Source organism: Sciurus carolinensis, chromosome 8 (genome assembly GCF_902686445.1).
Source record: "Sciurus carolinensis chromosome 8, mSciCar1.2, whole genome shotgun sequence".
NCBI lineage: Eukaryota > Metazoa > Chordata > Mammalia > Rodentia > Sciuridae > Sciurus > Sciurus carolinensis.
Genome location: NC_062220.1, coordinates 104,892,409 through 104,912,811, shown reverse-complemented (window position 1 = coordinate 104,912,811; position 20,403 = coordinate 104,892,409). Strand labels below are relative to the sequence as shown.

General features: G+C 43.1%; 1 protein-coding gene across 4 annotated transcripts in view; it reads left to right on the top strand.

The window, feature by feature from the left end:
- Positions 1–20,403, top strand: part of Tns3 (tensin 3) — a 271,594-nt gene that overhangs the window by 203,132 nt on the left and 48,059 nt on the right. For all 4 annotated transcript variants that reach the window (XM_047560438.1, XM_047560439.1, XM_047560437.1 and 1 more), the window contains exons 18-20: positions 5,537–5,706; positions 6,764–6,878; positions 6,962–7,045. In XM_047560438.1, coding sequence (XP_047416394.1) covers positions 5,537–5,706; positions 6,764–6,878; positions 6,962–7,045 — 369 coding nt within the window. The remainder of the gene's footprint in view (positions 1–5,536; positions 5,707–6,763; positions 6,879–6,961; positions 7,046–20,403) is intronic.

Genomic DNA, 20,403 nt, shown 5'->3' with positions numbered 1-20,403 from the left:
GCCAGAGGTGGTCTGCCTCTGGCTCCAGCGGGTGGCAGAGTGAATTGGCCAGGCAGGGGCCCTGGGTGTCAGAACTGTTTTAAAGGCTCCCTAATAATTCTGGTGTGAATCTATAGAGACCTTCTATGGTTTGGTTGCCAGTTAGAAACACTGGGAATTTTATAAAATGCTGACCATGAGGTCCTACCCCTGGAGGCCCTAACTTCCTAGAGAAGGGGTAAAGCCCGAGCTGTGGGATTTTAGTGTGACACTAATGGACAGCTGCCTTCAAGAACCACAGTGCTATATTTGTGGTTTCAACTCAGGCATGTGTCCCAGTCACCTGGAGATCGGACCCATGTCTTGTTGAGGCTGGAGAAATTCCCTCCTTTGGTTCTGGTAGGACCAGAATTTGTGACCCTGCTGTAAAAGTAGAGGACAGTCAGCAGTCATGTGTCACCCATGAGCTGCCTTCCGCTGTGCATGGTGGCTTGCTTTCATCAACACTGAGCAAACAAGGTGACCCTGCAGTGGAGGGGAATTGGTGATGTGAAGTGTCAGCCAGGGCCACATGGTTATCAACTCCTAGGCACTTAGCTCTCCTCCCTCCTGTCCTTCCCTCTTCTACCCCAGATCTAAGTCTAAGGGCCCCAGATCTGCTTTGTGCTCAGAAAGATCAGATGTTCACAGTAACATGTGAATAGCAGAATTCAAGGAAAACAGGTGCTCCTGAGTGATGCCTGAGTGGGTGTTGTACACTTGATGAATATTTGGGAGCTCACTGCATTTGGAGGGAGGTGTAGAATTGTCATGAGGCTTTACGGGTTTTTTTCCTTAAAATATAATTTTCTAGCTAAGTGATCTGAGAACGCCCCCTCCCACATTTCCATATGCTTAGTGATAAATTGATGACAGTGCAGACCTCCAGGCTAGGCTGAATTCAGTCCCGCATGTAAGTTCTTAGCACAGTACCTGACACTCCTGATCTGGATCTCCAACCTCAGGACTCTGTAAGTAATGCAGCCCCTTTGTACCAGGCATCCCAATGTCCCCAGACAGGGAACCTGAGACTTCCTTTCCCTGTTGGGAAAATTGACACGGTGGCCTTGCTTGAGATGCTCCAAAGCCTGGACAGGCCTGGGGCCAAAGCTGTCTATATCCTGCTCCCACACCTGTTCATGCTGCTTCTTTCCCATATGTAACCCAGGTCACAGCCTTGCCTTATCACCATGGTCTCAGCTCCTATCTTGGCAGGGTCTGCAGTGACACTTGCATGGCTATTGACTGGGCCATGCTCTGCCTTGATCCCTGCCTTACCCACAAATTACAGTGAAACCACTCACATGAGGAAGTGTGCTTGTGTTTTGGAGTGGCAATGAAGGGGAACTCCCAGGGACATGTGTCCTGTTGAATAGCTTGTGGTCAGGTGGATCCTGAGTGTGTAGTATCCAGTGTCTGGAGGGAGGGAGTCCTGCGTGATGACTGCTGAATGCTCAGGAAGGGACTGGCTAGGGAGGTGGGTGGCATGCAATCATGTAGCCATAGCTGATAATAGAGAAAGCATGCAACTGACAAGGGAGGGCAAACCTTTCTGTAAACTCAAAGCTGCAGCCTGTCTCTCCCTTCCTGCGGAACCCAGATGCATGGAGAGTCCCTAAAATAGTACTTATGGATGGAGTTACCAGTCACCATGGTTTGTGTTCTGTGAGGTCCAAAATAGTCTCTAGAATCTGTGCTGAGCACTTAAGACCTTCGTAACCACCAGAGCAGGGTAAGGTTTCCTGTTCCCTGGCTGGAAACCAGAAGGGAGGCAGGTGCAGCTCTCTACATCACCTGGGTACCTGGCAGGCAAGGGGGAAGAGAGAGTCAGGTGGGCCCAGCAGGTGTAGGTTTCCCAGCCCAGGGTTCTGGAAGCAGCCCTTTGTCTGCAAAGGTTTCCATGCAGGAGCTTGGGTTTTGTCACTATTTTTTCTTGGTTGTTCTTCAAAGGAGAACTTTGGGAGAGGGGAAACCTTGCAGAGGCTCCCTTGATCAGGCACAGCCCCTTCGTCTCTGTGTCAGCCCAGTTCCTGGAGGTGACAGTTAGTCATACTATAGAGCATCCAGCACTCTGTCTCATGAAACCTTTTCTTTCCCTAGATTTGATTTCTTACCAAAAAGAAGAAATAAGTGTAGTTGTGACCAGTCATGATGTGGATGTTCTGCTACAATTCTGAGAGTGGTTTTCAACTATTTTATCATCAACTCATTAAGTATTTCTTTGCTCAAATGGCCAGTCTTCCAGGGTCAGAGTCAGTTCTCTGCTGGAGCCCTGAACTCATTTTTTGTTGTTGTTGTTGTTTTTTTTTTGTTTTTAAATTTTTTATTTTTTCAGACTGCATTTTGATTCATTGTACACAAATGGGGTACAACTTTTCATTTCTATATCTGTACACAATGTAGATTCACACCATTAATGTAATCATACATATACATAGGGTAACACTGTCTGTCTCAGTCCACTATCTTTCCTTCCCCCAACCCTCCCACTGCATTTCCCTCTATACAATTCAAAGTTCCTCCATTCTTCTCTTATTCCCCTCACCCCACCCCTGTTATGGATCATCATCCACTTGTCAGAGAAAACATTTGACCTTTGGTTTTTTGGACTTGGCTTACTTCACTTAGCATGATATTCTCCAACTCCATCTATTTACCAGCAAATGCCATAATTTTATTCTTCTTTATGGCTGAGTAGTACTCCATTGTGTATATATACCACAGTTTCTTTTTTTTTTTTATTGTAAACAAATGGGATACGTGTTGTTTCTCTGTTTGTACATGGAGTAAAGGCATACCATTTGTGTAATCATAAATTTACATAGGGTAATGTTGGTTGATTCATTCTGTTATTTTTTTCCTTCCCTCCCACCCCTCCCACCCCTCTTTTCCCTCTATACACTCCTTCCTTCCTCCATTCTTGCCCCCCTCCCTAACCCTAACTCTAACCCTAACACTAACCCCTCCCACCCCCCATTATGTGTCCTCATCCACTTATTAGCGATATCATTCGTCCTTTGGTTTTTTGAGATTGGCTTATCTCACTTAGCATGATATTCTCCAATTTCATCCATTTGCCTGCAAATGCCATAATTTTATCATTCGTTATGGCTGAGTAATATTCCATTGTATATATATACCACAGTTTCTTTATCCATTCATCAATTGAAGGACATCTAGGTTGGTTCCACAATCTGGCTATTGTGAACTGAGCAGCTATGAACATTGATGTGGCTGTATCTCTGTAATATGCTGATTTTAAGTCCTTTGGGTATAGGCCAAGGAATGGGATAGCTGGGTCAAATGGTGGTTCCATTCCAAGTTTTCTAAGGAGTCTCCACACTGCTTTCCAGAGTGGCTGCACTAATTTGCAGCCCCACCAGCAATGTATGAGTGTACCTTTCTCCCCACATCCTCGCCAACACCTGTTGTTGCTTGTATTCTTGATAATCGCCATTCTAATTGGGGTGAGATGGAATCTTAGGGTGGTTTTGATTTGCATTTCTCTTATTACTAGAGATGTTGAACATTTTTCCATATGTTTGTTGATTACTTGTAGATCTTCTTCTGTGAAGTGTCTATTCATTTCCTTAGCCCATTTGTCGATTGGATTATTTGCATTCTTGGTGTAGAACTCATTTTTGACACATATAATGTAAGGTTAGCAGTGAAGGGAAAGAGGTGAGGGACTAATGGGAAGGCAGCAGATTGCAGAGGGATACATGAGGTTCCAATGCAGCCCTCTGACCCCCAAGGTCCTGCTAGTAACTTGAAGCCAGAGAAGGTGTGGCGAGGTAACCTCTGGTGGTTCCTCCAGACTCAGGGCAGCCCTTGAGAGGGCAGGCGAGCAGAGGGGCAGTGAGTGGTGCTAACAGTGAGCCTGAGGCGGGGACAGGAAGCATTGTCTGCTTCACACGTGGGTGATTTCATGTTAATGCGAAGGGTGTAGTTTATGGACTGAAACAATTGAATTACTTTCTCTGGGAGCACTCATGAGCCAAGTCTCAGAGTGGAAAAAAAATGAACAAGTCATGTATCTCCTTGAGATGTGGGACTGTTCACTAGTCTCTGAGGTTCCAGGGAGCTTGATCTGCTTCCAAGTGTTTTTATGTATTTTCCAAATTGTCTGCAATGATGTACATTAATTTTACAATCGGAAAAAAAAATAGTAGTACTTAAACCTATAAAGAAGCCAGTGTCGGGGCTGGGGATATAACTCAGTTGGTAGAGTACTTGCCTAGCATGCACAAGGTCTTGGGTTCAATTCTTAGCACCACACACACACACACACAGACACACACACACACACACACACACACACACACACACACACGTGCCACTATGCAAGAGAGGGTAGAGCAGGGAGATCTTTGGCCAACCACTGTGGACTCTTCTAGGTTCATGTGAGGAGTAAGCACTTCTCTGTGCAGGCTCCTAACCTGGGAAACAGGGTCACCAGTTCACCCCCCACCTCCTCATCCCTCTCTGGGCTCACCAATTTAATAAACACACCAAGGCCTTAGGGCATCTCAGCATGAATGAATTCTGGAGCTGAGTAAGACTTGATCCTTGTCCACACCTACCGGGAATAGGTGGTTACTCCTGTATCTATCCTCAGAAATGAAACTGAGAAACCAGGCATGGTGCCACACACCTGTGACACCACTGACTCAGGAGACTGAGTTAGAAGGATTGCAAGTTCGAGGCCTACCTCAGCAACTTTAAGAAGAGCCTGTCTTAAAATAAATAAAAAGGGAGATTTAGGGATGTAGCTCAGTGGTGAAGAGTACCTGGGTTCAACTCCAATTACAGGAGGGGGAAAAAAAAGAGAAGAAATGACACTGAGAAACCTTGAAAGGAGGCAACAGTACAGATTGCTCAATTATAAGAATCCCCAGGAAGATATATATTTTTTTAAAGAAACAGATTCTAGACCCCATCCTATTAGCCCCAACATAAGCAGAATCAGATTTGATCAAGAGCAAGGACCATGGGTATCTGTGGAATAAATGCTGTATTTCTGGTGTGGACATGTAGAAAGTGCATGTTTATGTTTGGTGCTAGGATTAGGGTATATTCCCCTCCAGAATTTCTCATTGCGATGAATCAAGCTACGTCCTGCAGGCCAAGCTCTGCCTGGAGTCGTCACAGATATGTGGTTGTCAGAGCTCTTGGTCTGAGGCACCCAGGGCAACAACATCTGGCAGGTTCCCTCTGAGCTCAGCTGTGTCTGTCCCAGCACTGCTGGGTGAGTCCTAATGCTTCCCCGCTCACCGGCTCTTCTGAAAAGAGTACGCTGGCTTCTATGCACTGGGTGCTTCAGGGGCTGCTGCCTGGCTTACCTAACTGAGAGTCCTAGGATGCCCCTGGGTTTTCAAACTGTCTGCATCAGCCCTGGTGTCTGCCTAGAGCAATGCTAAACAGCAAAGAAGAGTTTTAAAATCAGGTTTTAATCAAGGGTCTCTGTGCTTCGCTGTGACAGAAGCCCCCTATAACCCACTTGTCTCACTCCTCACAGGCCCCATCAGTGATGATCCCCTGGGCGGAAGACTCCGGAAACGGAGCCTTGGACAGTATGATAATGATGCTGGGGGCCAGCTCTCCTTCTCCAAGTGTGGATGGGGAAAGGCCGGCATGGACTCAGCCACAAGCCTAGAGCCATTTCCCTCTCCAGCAGACATCAAAGAGGTACGTGCTAGGCCTCCTCCTCATCTAGTTCCTTCCTACCGACTTTCTGTTCTAGGGCTCAGGATGACACCTGTGCTTAGCCTCTGAACACAACTACATAAACCTCCTGCACCCACCTTCTCTTCCATCTCACACTCACCATTCCTTACCTACAAGCAGGTGGTTTGATTGGGTGCACAGGTGTGTGGTCAGACAGCCTGAGTGGGGATTCTGCTGCGCCCAGAGGTGACTTCGAGTGGGCTGCCTCACACAGGTAGCCTGAACCTCTGAATTCTGATGCATAGAGTGGCCACAGGTGTGAAGCCTGTAGGTGGGTTGAGATGGCTCAAGACAGAACAGGCCTGACCTTGGCTGGACTCCATGTGTGGACAGCAGTCAGTAGCAAATGCAGACTTCTAGGCCACCACATGGGGCCCTGAATGCTCTATCTAGGACCTTTGGGAACATGTCCCCAAGAGAGTCTACAAACAAGAGAGTCTCCTGCCTCATCTGGAAGGCGTAGTTGAGGCTTCTGATCAGAATCGGAGTAGGACAGGTCAGCCTACTCAAATGATGACCCTCTTTATTTCTTCTCAAGTTGAAAAAAGTTGGAACCTACAGAATATTCAGGAGGAAAAGGTCATTTGTAGTCTTAATTCACAAATAAAACCCATGTTAATATTTGGAATATTTCTTCCCAGCCTTTTTTCTGTGCTATGCACTTAGCTTGCTGTGTCGTTTTACGTATCTGTGGATGTACCGTAGTTAAGGATTAACTTTTAGTCAGCACTACAGTGCACTTTTCCCCTTGCTATTGCAGACTCGGTCAGCTTCTTCTAGCCATCGTATAATACTGTAGTAAAATGGTTGACCATAAGATACTTGATCATGTTTTTCCTGTTGAACATGAAAGCTTTTCCCTGTTTCCATGGCTGCAGGGGGGATGCTGGTTTCCTTCTCTTTGTCTCCCCTCTCAGATGAGGGCTCAGGTCCACCAGCCATTGTGGAGGGCTGCAGCTGTGCACAGAGGACTTTCTCCTGACTCCCCATTCTTATATTCTCCCCGTGTCAATTTCAGACGATGATCACCGTATATCCCCCAGACCTCGACATGATCGATGGTAGGATTTTAAATAGCAAGGAGTCTGCATGTTCAACCCCAGCATTTCCCGTGTCTCCAGAAACACCATATGGTAAGAAAGAAGCAAATTAGCTGGGTGTATCTTGCCACCACAAGGAGGAAAGTGATGTGCCCCTGCTGCTCTCTCTTTTCCAGTGAAAACATCTCCACGCTACCCTCCATTCAGCCCTCCTGAGCCCCAGACAAGCAGCCCGACCAGTCTGCACAAAGGAGGACGTGGTAAGAATTCTTCCTGCTTTGGGTGTTTGGAGAATGAGGCGTCTCTGCTACCACTTTTATGAGTGCTATTTCCACTAAGACAACTCCTGAGTAGAGGGATTGTCATTGAGTTCAAATCTAAAAAGCTTGGGTCAGGAGGGGTCTTGCCAGGGAAGATCTTGGTCTGTGGCTGTCAATGCACTCTTGGGTGTGGCAACAATACAACACCAGATTGCTTCCTGGCATCCTGCAGGAGTGTTCCTGTTCAACACTTCCATCCTCCACTGAGCCATATGTTTATGGCAAGGTAGGGGGGCCCATTGGTAGTTTAGCATACATAGGTGCTTTAATCTTAATGGTTGCTGGCTTTACTGGCCAGTATGGATTCAGAAAGAAGCAGCTAGAATGCCATCTCTCTTTCCTGAGAAAGCTGGTCCTAGCAGAGAGGAAAGTCTTTACCTGCATTCTCCTGCAGGGACATCTCTAGATGCCATTGCCCCTGCTACCTGTCCTTGCACACCTGCCATGGCTGCTCCTGCTGGCCAATGCTTGACCCTTTCTCCTGGGTCTCCCTGGGAGACCTTCAGTATTCTCTGTTGTGTTCATCTGCACAGCTGGCCCATGGAGGAGCCATCAGTGGGGCAGGCATTAAGGGTGGCTCCTCAGCGCTCTTTCCAGGTGGACATAGTCTAGGTGCTTTGGGAGCCCAGGATGGGGCAAACTCAGGCAGGTAGGAGAGACATTGTCACCTAGAATCCCATGTACATTTAAAAATCATCCCTCTCTGTGATTTTGGATTGTTTATGCAGCTTTCTACCCTGGTGAGGGTAAGCGAGGGACCTTATTTATGGTTATTAAGCACATTACTTGTGAATGAGATACAATTAATTTATATTTAATTCTAGCCTCATGCCAAGGAGCAGCTGCAACAATGATAGCTGGTTCTTCTTACTCTCTTTGTCCAGAGGAAACCAAGTCTGTGGTTAATTTAATAAAGGGGCAGTGCTTCTGTTATCCACAGTGTATAGCAATTAAACTATCCATATTTCTCAGCAGGCAGACTGAGATGTAATGTAAGAAAAAGTGTACACAGCATTGCATTGCTGCATTTCTGCTTCATTATATGAGCACTACATCCAGGGGAGCATGGGTGTTTAAATGAGCTTTCGTGCATTGGACTTACACATATAAGGCTACACTCATGCCCTTCTTTGTGTTTATAATTTAGGTAGAGGTCAAGGGAGAAACATTCTCTTCCACCCCACACAGCTGCCTCCTCCTCATCAAGTCAACCACACTTGAATCCTAATTTGAACTTATATCGTGAATTTTAACTATAAGCCAGCTCTCTGGCCTGAAATTCCTTTATTTCCTGCAGCACCAAGACCAGGTTCATTCAAAATGCATAGATGATGAGCAGTGGCAGGCGAGTCCTGAGCTTGAGGAAAGAAGATATTAGAAAAAGCTTTCAAGTTCACTAGCAGCTCGTGATGCAGTCCTCTGGGATGATTCTGTTGAGCATTAATAGAGAACTGAGTCTCCACTAAACTCAAGAAAGGCCTAAGAAATAGGAAAGTGCCTCAAAGCTGACAGATATATACCAACTTGATTGATGGGCAGACGTGTCTCCTCATGTGGGCAGGATGGGGCCCTGCACACCATGTGGTGGATTTCATTGCAGCCCGTGCATCCTATGTAAATAGTCACAGGGAAGAAGTTGGGCTTTCCTTTTAAATATAAAAGCAGACACCATAAGAATGATTAATCTTCTGAATTTTTGACTCAAATGTTTCCAAGAAAGGTTGACTTCACATTAGTTCCCAAGCAGTACAGAGAAACATAATATTGGCTTAATCGATGCTTTGCTCCTTGAGCCCCTGAGCTTGCCTGAGGCTACCACCCAGTCTGCAAAGTTTAGCAGAGGTCGTTGGACTCCACTGAAGCTTAGTAATAATAACAGGAGCTCATAGGGCTTATCCTCCCTCTGTTCTTTGCAGGATGATTTTCTTTAACTTTGTAGTCATGGTATGAGACAACCACTGTTGTTCCCATTTTATAGATGAGGAAACTGATACAGAGGAATTGAGTAAATTGTCTGAGCCATACAACTACTTAGTGGCAAAGCCTGAATCTAGACCATTCAGCTTGACCATTCAGCCACTAACAGATGTCATGACTGAAAGAGTACATGGCAAAATTTGAGTCAAGGATGATTGTGACTCAGATACTTGGTGAACTCTATGAACCTCCATAAAACCAGCTGTTCCTCACCACTGTGTGGTCTTCATGTAGTATCTGTTGTATGTCTTCAATAATGCCTGGTCATATATCATTTGCATCTAAATACTGATGTGCATATGAATGAAATTGCAGTCTTACATCACTTAATGGTGAAAAAAATCTTCTGAGGAATGTGTCTTAGGCAATTTAGTTGTTGCGTGAACGCCATAGAGTGTATTTACACAAACTAAGAGGACTATGACATTGCTAGTCAATATAATCTTAGGGTCACCATTGTATTCCCAGTTTATTATTGACTAAAATGTTACTGTGCAGCATGTGACTTTGTTTTAAAATATCATGGGCGTGAGGCTGTGTTTCCTGAAGTGTGGATTAGACTTACTTTTTCCTATTCTTTCCATTAAGTATGGCTAAAAATCCCAGACAATATATAAAACAAATATTAAAAAACCTAAACGGTAAGGAGGAATATGCTGATTAGCCAGGAATGTTGGGTCAAGGGACTCAAGGTAGAGTATAGTCTAGACCATAAATCAAACTGCAACAGGGTAAAAAGAATTGAAACCATGCAGAGCATATTCTTTAACTAGATGGAATTCAATCCAGAAATCAGGAATGAAAGTAACATGAAAATCCTTTTTTTCTTTTTTACAGTTTTGTATTTTTTAATAATTTGTGTTTCTTATAGAAACAAATGAAAATTATAAATTCAAAATTAGGAAAGAAAATATTTAAAAACAGAAAAATACTGCAAATATTACAGATACAACCCAAACCCAATGTAAAAAGAAAAAACAAATCTTGATTAATTCGTTACCTGACTCAATTCTAAAATATACATTTTAAATTATGACTTGATTAACATTTCTGAACAAATAAATATTTTGAGATCAGGCAAACATTAGAATATTTCAAACACATTTTTAATAAACACTTGAAAATGAACTAACATCCTTATGAATATTCCATGAGTCAAAGAGGAAGTCTTTTTCAAGGGAAAATCTAAAAACATGTTGAATTGAATGAAAATGAACATGAAGCATAAAAATTTATGGGACACAGCCAAAGCAGTGCAGGGAGAAAAATTTATAGTAGTACATATATACATTGGAAACTAGAATCTGAAATGAATAGTTCAAACTCTTATTTCTAATGCCTAGAAAAAGCAGAGGAGAGTAAACTCAAAGAAGGAGATATTTAAATCAAGCAGAAATGAATGACATTGAAAGGAGAAACAATAGAGAAAATAAGGGAGAGAAAGAAAAAATTGATAGGAACTAGAGTAGCCAAAACAATTTTGAAAAAGAATAAATGGGAAGGAAGGACTTTCCTAATTTCAAGACTTAAATTGCTATACTGGTCAAGTATGTTGTTGGTGAAGGCACAGACACATAGATCAGTGGAACAGGATAGAGAACCCTTAGAGAGACGTACACAAATATGCCCACCTGATTTTTTTTTAATTTTTAAAAATTTATTCTAATTAGTTATACATGACGGTAGACTGCCCACCTGATTTTTTTTTTTTTTTATTTGTTCTAATTTGTTGTATTTCCACTCCTCGGTTTATACCCAAAGGACTTAAAATTAACATACTACAGTGATACAGCCACATCAATGTTTATAACAGCTTAATTTACCATACCTAAAATATGGAACCAACTTAGATGCCCACCTGATTTTGACAGAGGAGCAAAGGCAAGTTGTTGGAACAAAGACGACCTTACAACAAATGGTGCTAGGGCAATTGAACACCCATAGATGTGGCAATGAACCTCAACCAGAATATCAACTTATGCTAAAATTAACTTTAAATGGATCTTAGGGTTGTGACTCAGTGGTAGAACGTCTGCCTAGCTTGCCTGATGCACGGGGTTCAATCCCCAGCATCACATAAAAAACTAAATAAAGAAAATAAAGGTATTGTGTCCATCGACAGCTAAGAATTTTTTTTTTAAAGGATTTTGTATTTAAATGCAAAAAATGTAAAACTATAACCCTTTTATTAGAAAAAAAGTAGATTTTTAAAAAACGAGACTCTGAATCAAAAGCATGAGCCATAAAAGGAAAAACTGATAAATTAGACTTCACTACAATTGAAAACTTTTTGCTAATGGTAAGAGGCTATAAAGAGGATCAAAAGATAAACTATGAACTGGGAGGAAATATTTTCAAACCATCTGTCCAAGAAAGGTGTAACATCTAGAATATATAAAGAGCTCTCAACACTCAACAGGAAAAAAATAAATAATACAAGTAGACAAAAGACATGAAGAGACACATCAAGTAACAAGATGCATGGATAGCAACTGAGCACGTGAAAAGATGTTCAGCATCTTTACCTATTAGAAGAATACAATTTTTTTTTTTTTTTTTTTTTTTGACACTGGGGATTGAACCTAGGGGCTCTGGTTTCACATCTCCAGCCCTTTTTTATGTTTTCAGTCAGGGTCTGGCTAAGTTGCTTAGGTCCTCACTAAATTGCTAAGGCTGGCCTTGAACTTGCAGCCCTCCTGCTTTAGCTTTCCGATCAGCTGGAGTTACAGGCATGTGCCACCACAACTACACCCAGTGAGGAATACAAATTAAAGCCACAATGAGTCATCTCTACCCTCCTATCTGAACAGCTAAAATGAAAAATAATGACAGGAGCAGTTGCTAATGAGGGTGTACAGAAACAATCCCTCAGATGCTGTTGGTGGGGACGTTAAACCTTGCAGTCATTTTGGAGAACAGTTAGGCAGTTTCCTAATAAAAAACAAAAACTAAAGGGTCACCTACCATATGACCCACTGATTGCATTCCTGGTTAATTATCCCAGAGAAATAGACTTATGTTCACACAAAAACCTGTTTACAAATATTCACAGTAGCTTTATTCTAAATAGCCAAAATGCTGAAACAACCTAGATATTCTTCAACAGGTGAGTGATTAAAGAGGTTGTACATTGCTACCATGGAATTCTGCTCAGCTATAAAAAGGAAGGAATTACTGACACACATCCACCTGGATAGCTCTCTGGAGAGTTAGGCTGAGTGAGAAGAGCCATTACCAAAAGCTTATACAGGGCATGATTTCATTTATATTACCTTTTTTTTTTTTACATAGCAAAATTATAGAAATGGAGAACAGATTAATTTTTAGTCAGAGTTAAGCAGGGAAAGGGAAGAAGGAAAATGAGGGTAACTGAAAGGGTAGCAGAAGGTGTCCTTGTTTTGCTGGAACGTTCTGTGTCTCCACTAAATTAACATTATCATCCAAGTATAATTTTACAGGGTGCTAGTGTTGGGGGAATCTGAATTAAGAGTACAGAGTATTCTCTGCGTAATGGCTTACAGCTGCCTGTGAATCTACAGCGATTTCAAAATTTTAAAAATACCTGGTGAGTGTAATTGAGGCAGAGCTGGCAGTGAGTTGCCAAGAATGGAAGCTGGGTGAAGTCCACAGGGAGGCTGGGCCATTTTGCCTACTTCTGTTTTGTTTGGAGTTTTCTATAATCAAAAAGTTAAAATGTGAAAGAAATCCTTGGTGTTGAATACACCTCACTGTTGTCTACTCTGCATACTGAGCACTTCTTTCCTGGTGCTCTGCTGGGCCAGCAGGAGCCCAGGGAGGCGCAGCCCTGCCCTACGGAAGTGCAACTGGCAAAGCAGCAGTGGGATCCCATGATCCCAGGATAGGGCCCAGCCCCAGGGAGGACTGAAAGATAGGTCAGTGGATCTTGTTAGGAAGTCAGAGAGACTTAAGAGGAGGAGTAGAGTTAACTAGGAGTTAAAGGCAGGTGGAGGGGGTATTTGGGATGGTGAGGTAGCAGATGCAGAGTGCAGGACACGCTGGTGCAGCTCTGTGGCAGAATCAGCCCAGGACATGCTGGTGACCAGGGATCTGCAGGGGAGTGGGGGTAGGACCCAAGCCTGAGGAAGTTTGGCCAGATGAGCATCTTCTTTACAGGCCTTAGAAGGCAGTGGTATGATGTCCATAAATGTGAGGTCGGTGCCAAACCTCCAGGATGCAGAGTGGTGGTGTGAGTGGGCAGTCAGTCATGTAGTGTAGACCAAAGTGGTTTCATAACACATGAGAAGATGTCTGAGTATTGGATATTTATTTGGTGTGACCAACTGCTTTAATAGGATGGCTTTAGGCTTGATGATTGATTTTGTTGCTGTTACCATCATTGTCTGAATTATGTTCTGGCTTCTGGTTTGTTCATATGCAGTTACCATAATGCTGTCTACATAAAATTCCCTCCTACATCTTAGTACATAAAATATCATTTAGTACCAATTTAACATGAGTCCAGATGCGTGAGATCATTTTCCAGGCAACTAGCAAGAACAGGTGTCAAAATGAAACAGAGCTGAACAGTAGTTCGAGGTGATAAGGACACATTTTATTCAGGACTATTGCAGCCGCAGTTGTGAAGCTCAGCTCCAAAGGCAGCAAAGGTAACTGGGGGTTTACAGCCAAGGAAGAGAGTGGCAGGGTCAGGGCTGATGGAAAGTTACTTCCACCTTGAGACTTCAAGGGTAGGGGGCTTTTTGCTGAACTGGACTCACAGGATTTCTGCCAAAGGAAAACCAGGGGTTTAGAGGTGAAAGGTAAGGGACAAAGACCTTAATTAGATATCAAAGGTGATCAAATATCAAACTTGGGGTACGACCTAGCACAGTTCTTGGAAGAACAGAGCTCACCAAGATGGTTGTGGAAGACTGAACAGAGTCTCTCTCAGGACAGGACGCTGAGACCCAGTCTGACACTCAGGGTGACTCTGAATGTAGCTGTCACCTGCATCCAGGCTTCACATGCTCCTCTGTGTCTTTCTGAGTTCCCTGGGTACACAAGTTAGCCATAAGGCTTTAGTGCCAGTTGTCCTTGGAGCCAGCGTGGACCTGTTCCCTGTCACAGGCATACCCCACCCGGCCTTCCCAGAAACAAGCAGCCCTACCATAAACAATCCAGAGATACAAATGAAAGCAACCAAAGCATCCTTTAGATTTATTAATAGCTAGGTGAATGAAAGAAGGCTTTACTGAATGATATGAAGAACAGAAAGGAAGGGGGATGAGTACCCAAACCAGGGCTTGCCGGCACCTGCTAGGACTGAAAGCCAACTTTAGAGTGCCAGGGACTTTGTGAGCCAGTTGACATCTCCTGAGCAGCCTGAGATCTGCCAGTGCAGGGGTATTTTAACCACAGTATTTGGCAACTGCTCCAAATCAACTCTCCCCTTGCCTCGAGCTTCTCTATTATCCAGAACAGTAGAAATCGTACCACCTTTTTTTTTTCTGTTAAGTTATAAGCTAACTGTTGGTAAAGAACAAAGCCTAACATTGCTAAATAGATCTTTGCACTCTAGCATCTAAATATTTTGACAGCTTGTCAGTGTCAGAATTTCAGTCCCATCTCCAAGCTGGCAGGCTCTGTCATCAAAGCATGCTACTCTTAGAAACTACCTCCAGGCACCAGATTGTCCTTCCAGCAGACAGGGAAGCCAGGGTGGTCCAGGCAAGGTGGTGTCCGGTGGTTTCTGTCCTGGTGGCCATCTCTCCCTGGTCAAATGCCAGATACACACACCTCTTGGCTCTGATAGTTCTTAACAAAATGATCTCAGTCAGATCTCAGGCCTTCTCTGAGCTTTGGTATCATCTTCTGTCCAACAGAGTGAGCAATTCCCACTAAACCTGGTTCCTGTGAAGAGCTGACAAAACATGCAGCTCGGGTACCTGCTCAGACCTGACGGACATTCAGGAAACAGTCTGCATTAAATCATATTAACCACATAAGTAGCAAAGGGAAAGGTGATGCCTTAAGCTATGGAAAATCTGTGATGGCCATAGTGTTGACAGTAGCATAGGATGTTTAAGTCTGTGTTCTGCTGCTATAACAATACTACAGACTGGGTAATATATAATAAACAGATATTTATTTATCTCACAGTTAAAGAATCCAGGAAATCCTAGATGGAGGAGCCACTTCTGGTGAGGGACTTTTCACTGGGTCATGATATGGCAGAAGGCATGAAATGCAGGGAGGGAGGAAGGGAAAGAGAGAGAAAAAGAGAGGGGAGATGGAAGATATAGAGCTCTACCTTTAGGAACCCACTTATGAGATCACAGCATTCATCCATTTGTGAGGGTAGAGACCCCATGATCTAACCATCTCTTAGAGGTCCCGCTTCTCAGCACTATTATAGCAGGATTGTTTCCAACCCACAAAATTTGAGGGGCACATTCAGACCATAGAAAAGAACAGAGTTGGGGACAGAGAAGCTCCCTGGAGCTTCTCCCTCGGTGGGTAAGAGTCTGGGAAACCTGCTCTTCCTAATCAGAGGCCCCTCATACCCTGGGTCTGCCTCAAGTGCTTGTCTTTAAATGACATCATCTACTCCAGGAAAGTGATGGGCATTTGAGTACTGACTCACATAATTAATATTTCAAGATGAATTCAGATGTGGCTTAATTCTTCCAGGAGTATGTTGTGACTAAAGAGGTTGTGTTCTCATATCTTAATAATAATTTCAGGTTATTCTGAAATTGCTCCACTCTTGCATATTTTCTGATATTTCAAGCTTGTTTAAAAATGTCCTGTTTTGAACTATTCAGTTGAAAACATAATTTTAGAAATGGTATATTTAAAAAGATAAATTAGGAATGGCATTCAAATCAAACACACAAACACAATTTGAGTTACTTCACTGGCAGGAATTAAAGTGTGAGCTCATGTAAATTAACATTTTTATTAATTAAAGTGTTGGCAGGATATTGAAAAAAAAAAAAAGGTTGTGTTCTTGGGAAGGGTAGGGTACGTGTACTGGGGGTGGCAGTGGGAAGTCACCTGGGGCTGGTGTCTGTGTGTCCAAGGTCCTGAGAGGCTTCTTTCCTGTCTGATATGACACGTTAGGCTTCCCAAGGGCAGGGATCCATCAGGTCTTTCACCTGGGACCCTCCAGCATGAGCTTTCAGGGTATCTGTCTGTTGAACGCACTACCAGCCCAACCAGTGTACCCCAGAAACATGTGTGCTGGGGGACAGTTCTCTTAACTACTTAAAGTTCTAGATGTGAGCCCCAAAAGGAAATGCTGTTCTTAAAAATAAAAACATTCATAAGAATTTGAGTAAAGGACTCATTTAATCTGTCTTCATATAGGTAAAATTGAGGAAATTATGAACCATAAGATGTAAATTATTCTGTTGTTTCTTATTTGATACTTTACTATTATATTTTCAGGTAACTGAAAAACACAAAACCGTAATGAAACATTTGATGAGAGACATCTTAGTTTCTGATATATCTCAGCTTCCAAACTATTCCAAAATAGTTATTTTTAGTTGAGATAAAATTAGCCACTTGAAAGTGAACACTTAATTGGCATTTAGCACATTCATAATGTTGTACGCCATTACTCCTGTATAATTCTGGAACATTCTTGTCCCGCAACAGTTTTTTGAGTGCTATTTTGAATGCTTTTGAGGACTTTTGGCTTCCGTGAAAACGATTAACAGTTAATGTTCAGCCACTTCAAGAGAGTACCTTTTATATTTTGCTATTTTTATTTTGTGGGCTATTGTTCTGGAGAGTAGACTTGGGTCATTTTGGGACCTGGCTTCTAATCAGGTCATCTCTACTATGCGTCGGAGGCTTTGAGAAGGCCTGGAAGATGTGCTTCGGTTCGTCTGCATGTTCATGGGCTGACGGAGAATGTGGAAGGATTTCATCACTAGCTCAAGAGAGGGGACATGGTTTGGGTTAGTGCTATTTGAACCCCTTGAATTTGGTAGGTTTCAAAGGGCAAAAATGGATGATGTTTGCCAGAAAGAGGAAGAAAAGGAAGATCCAAGAATATCTTGAGAGAGAGAGAGAGAGACCCAGAGACTAAGATGGAAGGAGAGAAGACAGAGGAAGATAGAGAATATTTCCAGGCAATTCTTTACTTTTGCTTAAAAAAACAGAGTTATCATCCTTTAAAGATTGACAGATTATAAAATGCTTCCACCAGTCTTTCCCTTTTCTTCCTGTACTCAACTCTCTCTTCTTTTGAATTTTTATCAACTTTTAATGAGAATAATTATAATGGGGATAAAGCATGTACTGAATGTGGATATGTGTGATATTTATGGAGGCCCTTGATTGCTTTGAATGCACATGCTTATTTAGGTATACATGATTTGTCAGTGTGTACAGGAATGTATTGTCTGTTTACATGCCTGTGATAGAGTCCGCTTTCCCTTTTGTGCTAGAGCATGCAACCTGTTCAACGGTGACCCCCAAGTAACTGGCATGTGAATTAGCAAATGTTGCACCACTCTCCAGCCCAGACAAAGAACGTGAAAAAAGAACTACTTCTAAGTATATTTAAAAGTAAACAGCAGGGATGGGTTTACGAAGGTCAGAGTAAAGTGCCAGCCTATGAATGTGCCTTTAGGAATCTGTTCAGATGAGAACGTGAATCTGCTCCAAAAAAACACAAGGTGCTGGCATCCTTCGCTGACACCCACCATAGAGCAGTCCACTTTGGAAGATCCCCACATGAGCTGCAAGACTTCTTGACCATGCCAAATGTGTATTTATTTGCTTGCTTTTGGCTTAGAGGAATCTTTGTTTTCCTAATTTTATTTATCATCTCACTTCATTACCCCCTTTCTGTGGACTGGTCTTGAACATCAGCCTTAAAAGTTATTATGATCTGTTGCCAACAGAATGTTTACTCTTATCATGATTCTCAGCCCCACCACACGTCCCTGGGGCATGGTGAGAGATGGCCCTGTGTCTGTGACCTTGCCTTACTTACATATTCTCTTAAAACATCTTTTCAACTTAAGCAAAATAAGAATGTGTGTACTCCATGATATTGGGGGAAACACTCTTAGAAATGAGAGTAAATTTCAGCTTCAATATGATACCAGAAATGTGTCTTGGAAATTAGTTTTTTAATTCAAAATGTGCTTCTTCCCTGAAGCATTTCCAGAGTCCCATTGTGTATCCCCATGATGTTCTGTCCTTGGACTGAGAAGTGGGTTGATCCTGAGCCTGGGGCTTGTTGTACAGAGGCCAGACCCCTTCTGAGGTAGCCTGTGTTAAGTGTGGAACTCAGAATCCATTGCACACGCGGCCACATCTGGGGCCTGTGCCTGTCTCCCCTCAGCTGGGAACTGTACAGGACAGTGCTCCAGGTAGGAGAACTTCTAGAACAGGATGTCTTGGAAACAATTGGGTGTGGAGCTGGCCCCAGCACAGGACCGCTCTGAGGATGTTTCCTCACTAGAAGCATTTCCCCATGCCGCTGCATGTCTCATGTCCCCATCCCCAGGCCCTGCCCTCACATCCATCTCTCTCAGCCCCCACCCTGTGGTGCTGTTGGCCAGCTGCCAGTAAAAATGCCCTGGAGTTTTCTCGGGAACACCTGTTACCACTGTCCTCTCAGAACGCCCCACTGGACTGGACGCACTTGGAGGAGTGGGGGGGCGGGCGTGGTATGTGAGGAAGGGCTGTATGGCTGGAGTTGCTGAGAGACCTGGAGATTTTAACATTTTAATTTGCTCCTCATCATTTGTTAATGGGCAGGACCTGCTGGGTTAGAGCCCTCAGGGTGATAATAGAAGTGCCTGGTGCCCCCGGATTAGGATTCCTCCTCAAAAGAGGGACACATTAGCCTGACCATCCCATTGAGGTAAAGAAGTACCATATCCTTTATAACTCCTGCCATTTTTTAGTCTCCAGTTGCCCTTCTGTATTTGTAGGGATTGGTTCCCAGGATCTCCTGTGGGATCAACATCTGGGAATGCTCTGGTCCCTTCTGTAAAATGGTGTGGTATTTGCATAAAACCTCTCTCTCTCTCTCTCTCTCTCTATATATATATATATATATATATATATATATATATCCTCCCATATCTTTTTTTTTTTTTTTTTTTTTTTTAGTTGGTCCTGGGGATTGTAACCAAGGATGCTCTACCACTGGACTATATCCCCAACCCTTTTTAAAATTATTTATTTTAAGAGAGGGTCTCACTAAATTGCTCAGGCTGGATTTGAACTTGTGATCCACTTGCCTCTGGCTTCTGAGTCCCTGGGATTATGGGTATGCACTACTGCGTGCCAGGCTCTTATCACATACTTTAAGTCACCTCCAGTCTTCTACTATCTAATAACTAATGCAATGTAAGTACTATGTAAATATTTATACTATATTGTTTAGGAATAATGACAAGAAAAAAGTCTGTATCTGTTCATTACAGATACAATTTAAAAATATTTTCATCCATAGTTGTTTGATGTGGAACCTGAGGACTAGGAGGAGCCAGATACATATATAACATATTATATAGCACATGGATGGTCACTTTTGTGTGTGTTCATAACTGTAAGTAGAATTAGGCCTTGTCACTGTATGAGCACTTCTAATGAACCATGCACTCATACATGATATGCATATGTAGAGAGAGAGAGCAAATGAGTAAGTTTGCAAAAATCCAAAGGCAGGCAAATGCAAATGAGAATTTTTTTGTTTGGAAAAAACATTCCTATGCAGAATCATGATTGTGTCCCAGCATCCAGCACAGAGAACATCCTGGATAAAAGTTATATTTTCTTTCTTTTTATTGGAGGAGGGTTACCGGGGATTGAACCCAGAAGTGCTTAACCACTGAGCCACATCCCCAGCCAGTTTTATATTTTATTTTGAGGCAGAGTCTTGCTAAGTTGTTGAGGCTGGCTTTGAACTTTCGATCCTCCTGCCTCAGCCTCCCAAACCACTGGGATTATAGGCATGTACCCCTAAATGGGCTGGTGAGTTAATTTTTCTAAAGAGTGTACAGAATGAGGAAGATGACTTTTCCATTCTAGGGAGTTGAGTGCATCAGCCCTGCAAGAGTCCTGAGCCTGAAGCTCAGAAGGCACCCAGATGGTTGGGTAGCCTTGGACTGGCAGCCTAGTTGTGGGGCTGCTGTCTTTCCTTGGGAGGCTGATTCGTGCTGGATTTCAGGATTTTGCTACTTTTATGGGTGACCTGACTGGTGCAGAGTAGAGGCGTGGAGTATACAGATCATGCTCTATTGGGGTGGGGAGCAGAGTTTCTGCGTTGCCCCTTTCCCCAAAGTGTCTTTCACCAGCAGAATTGCTGACACCTTTAAATGAACCTT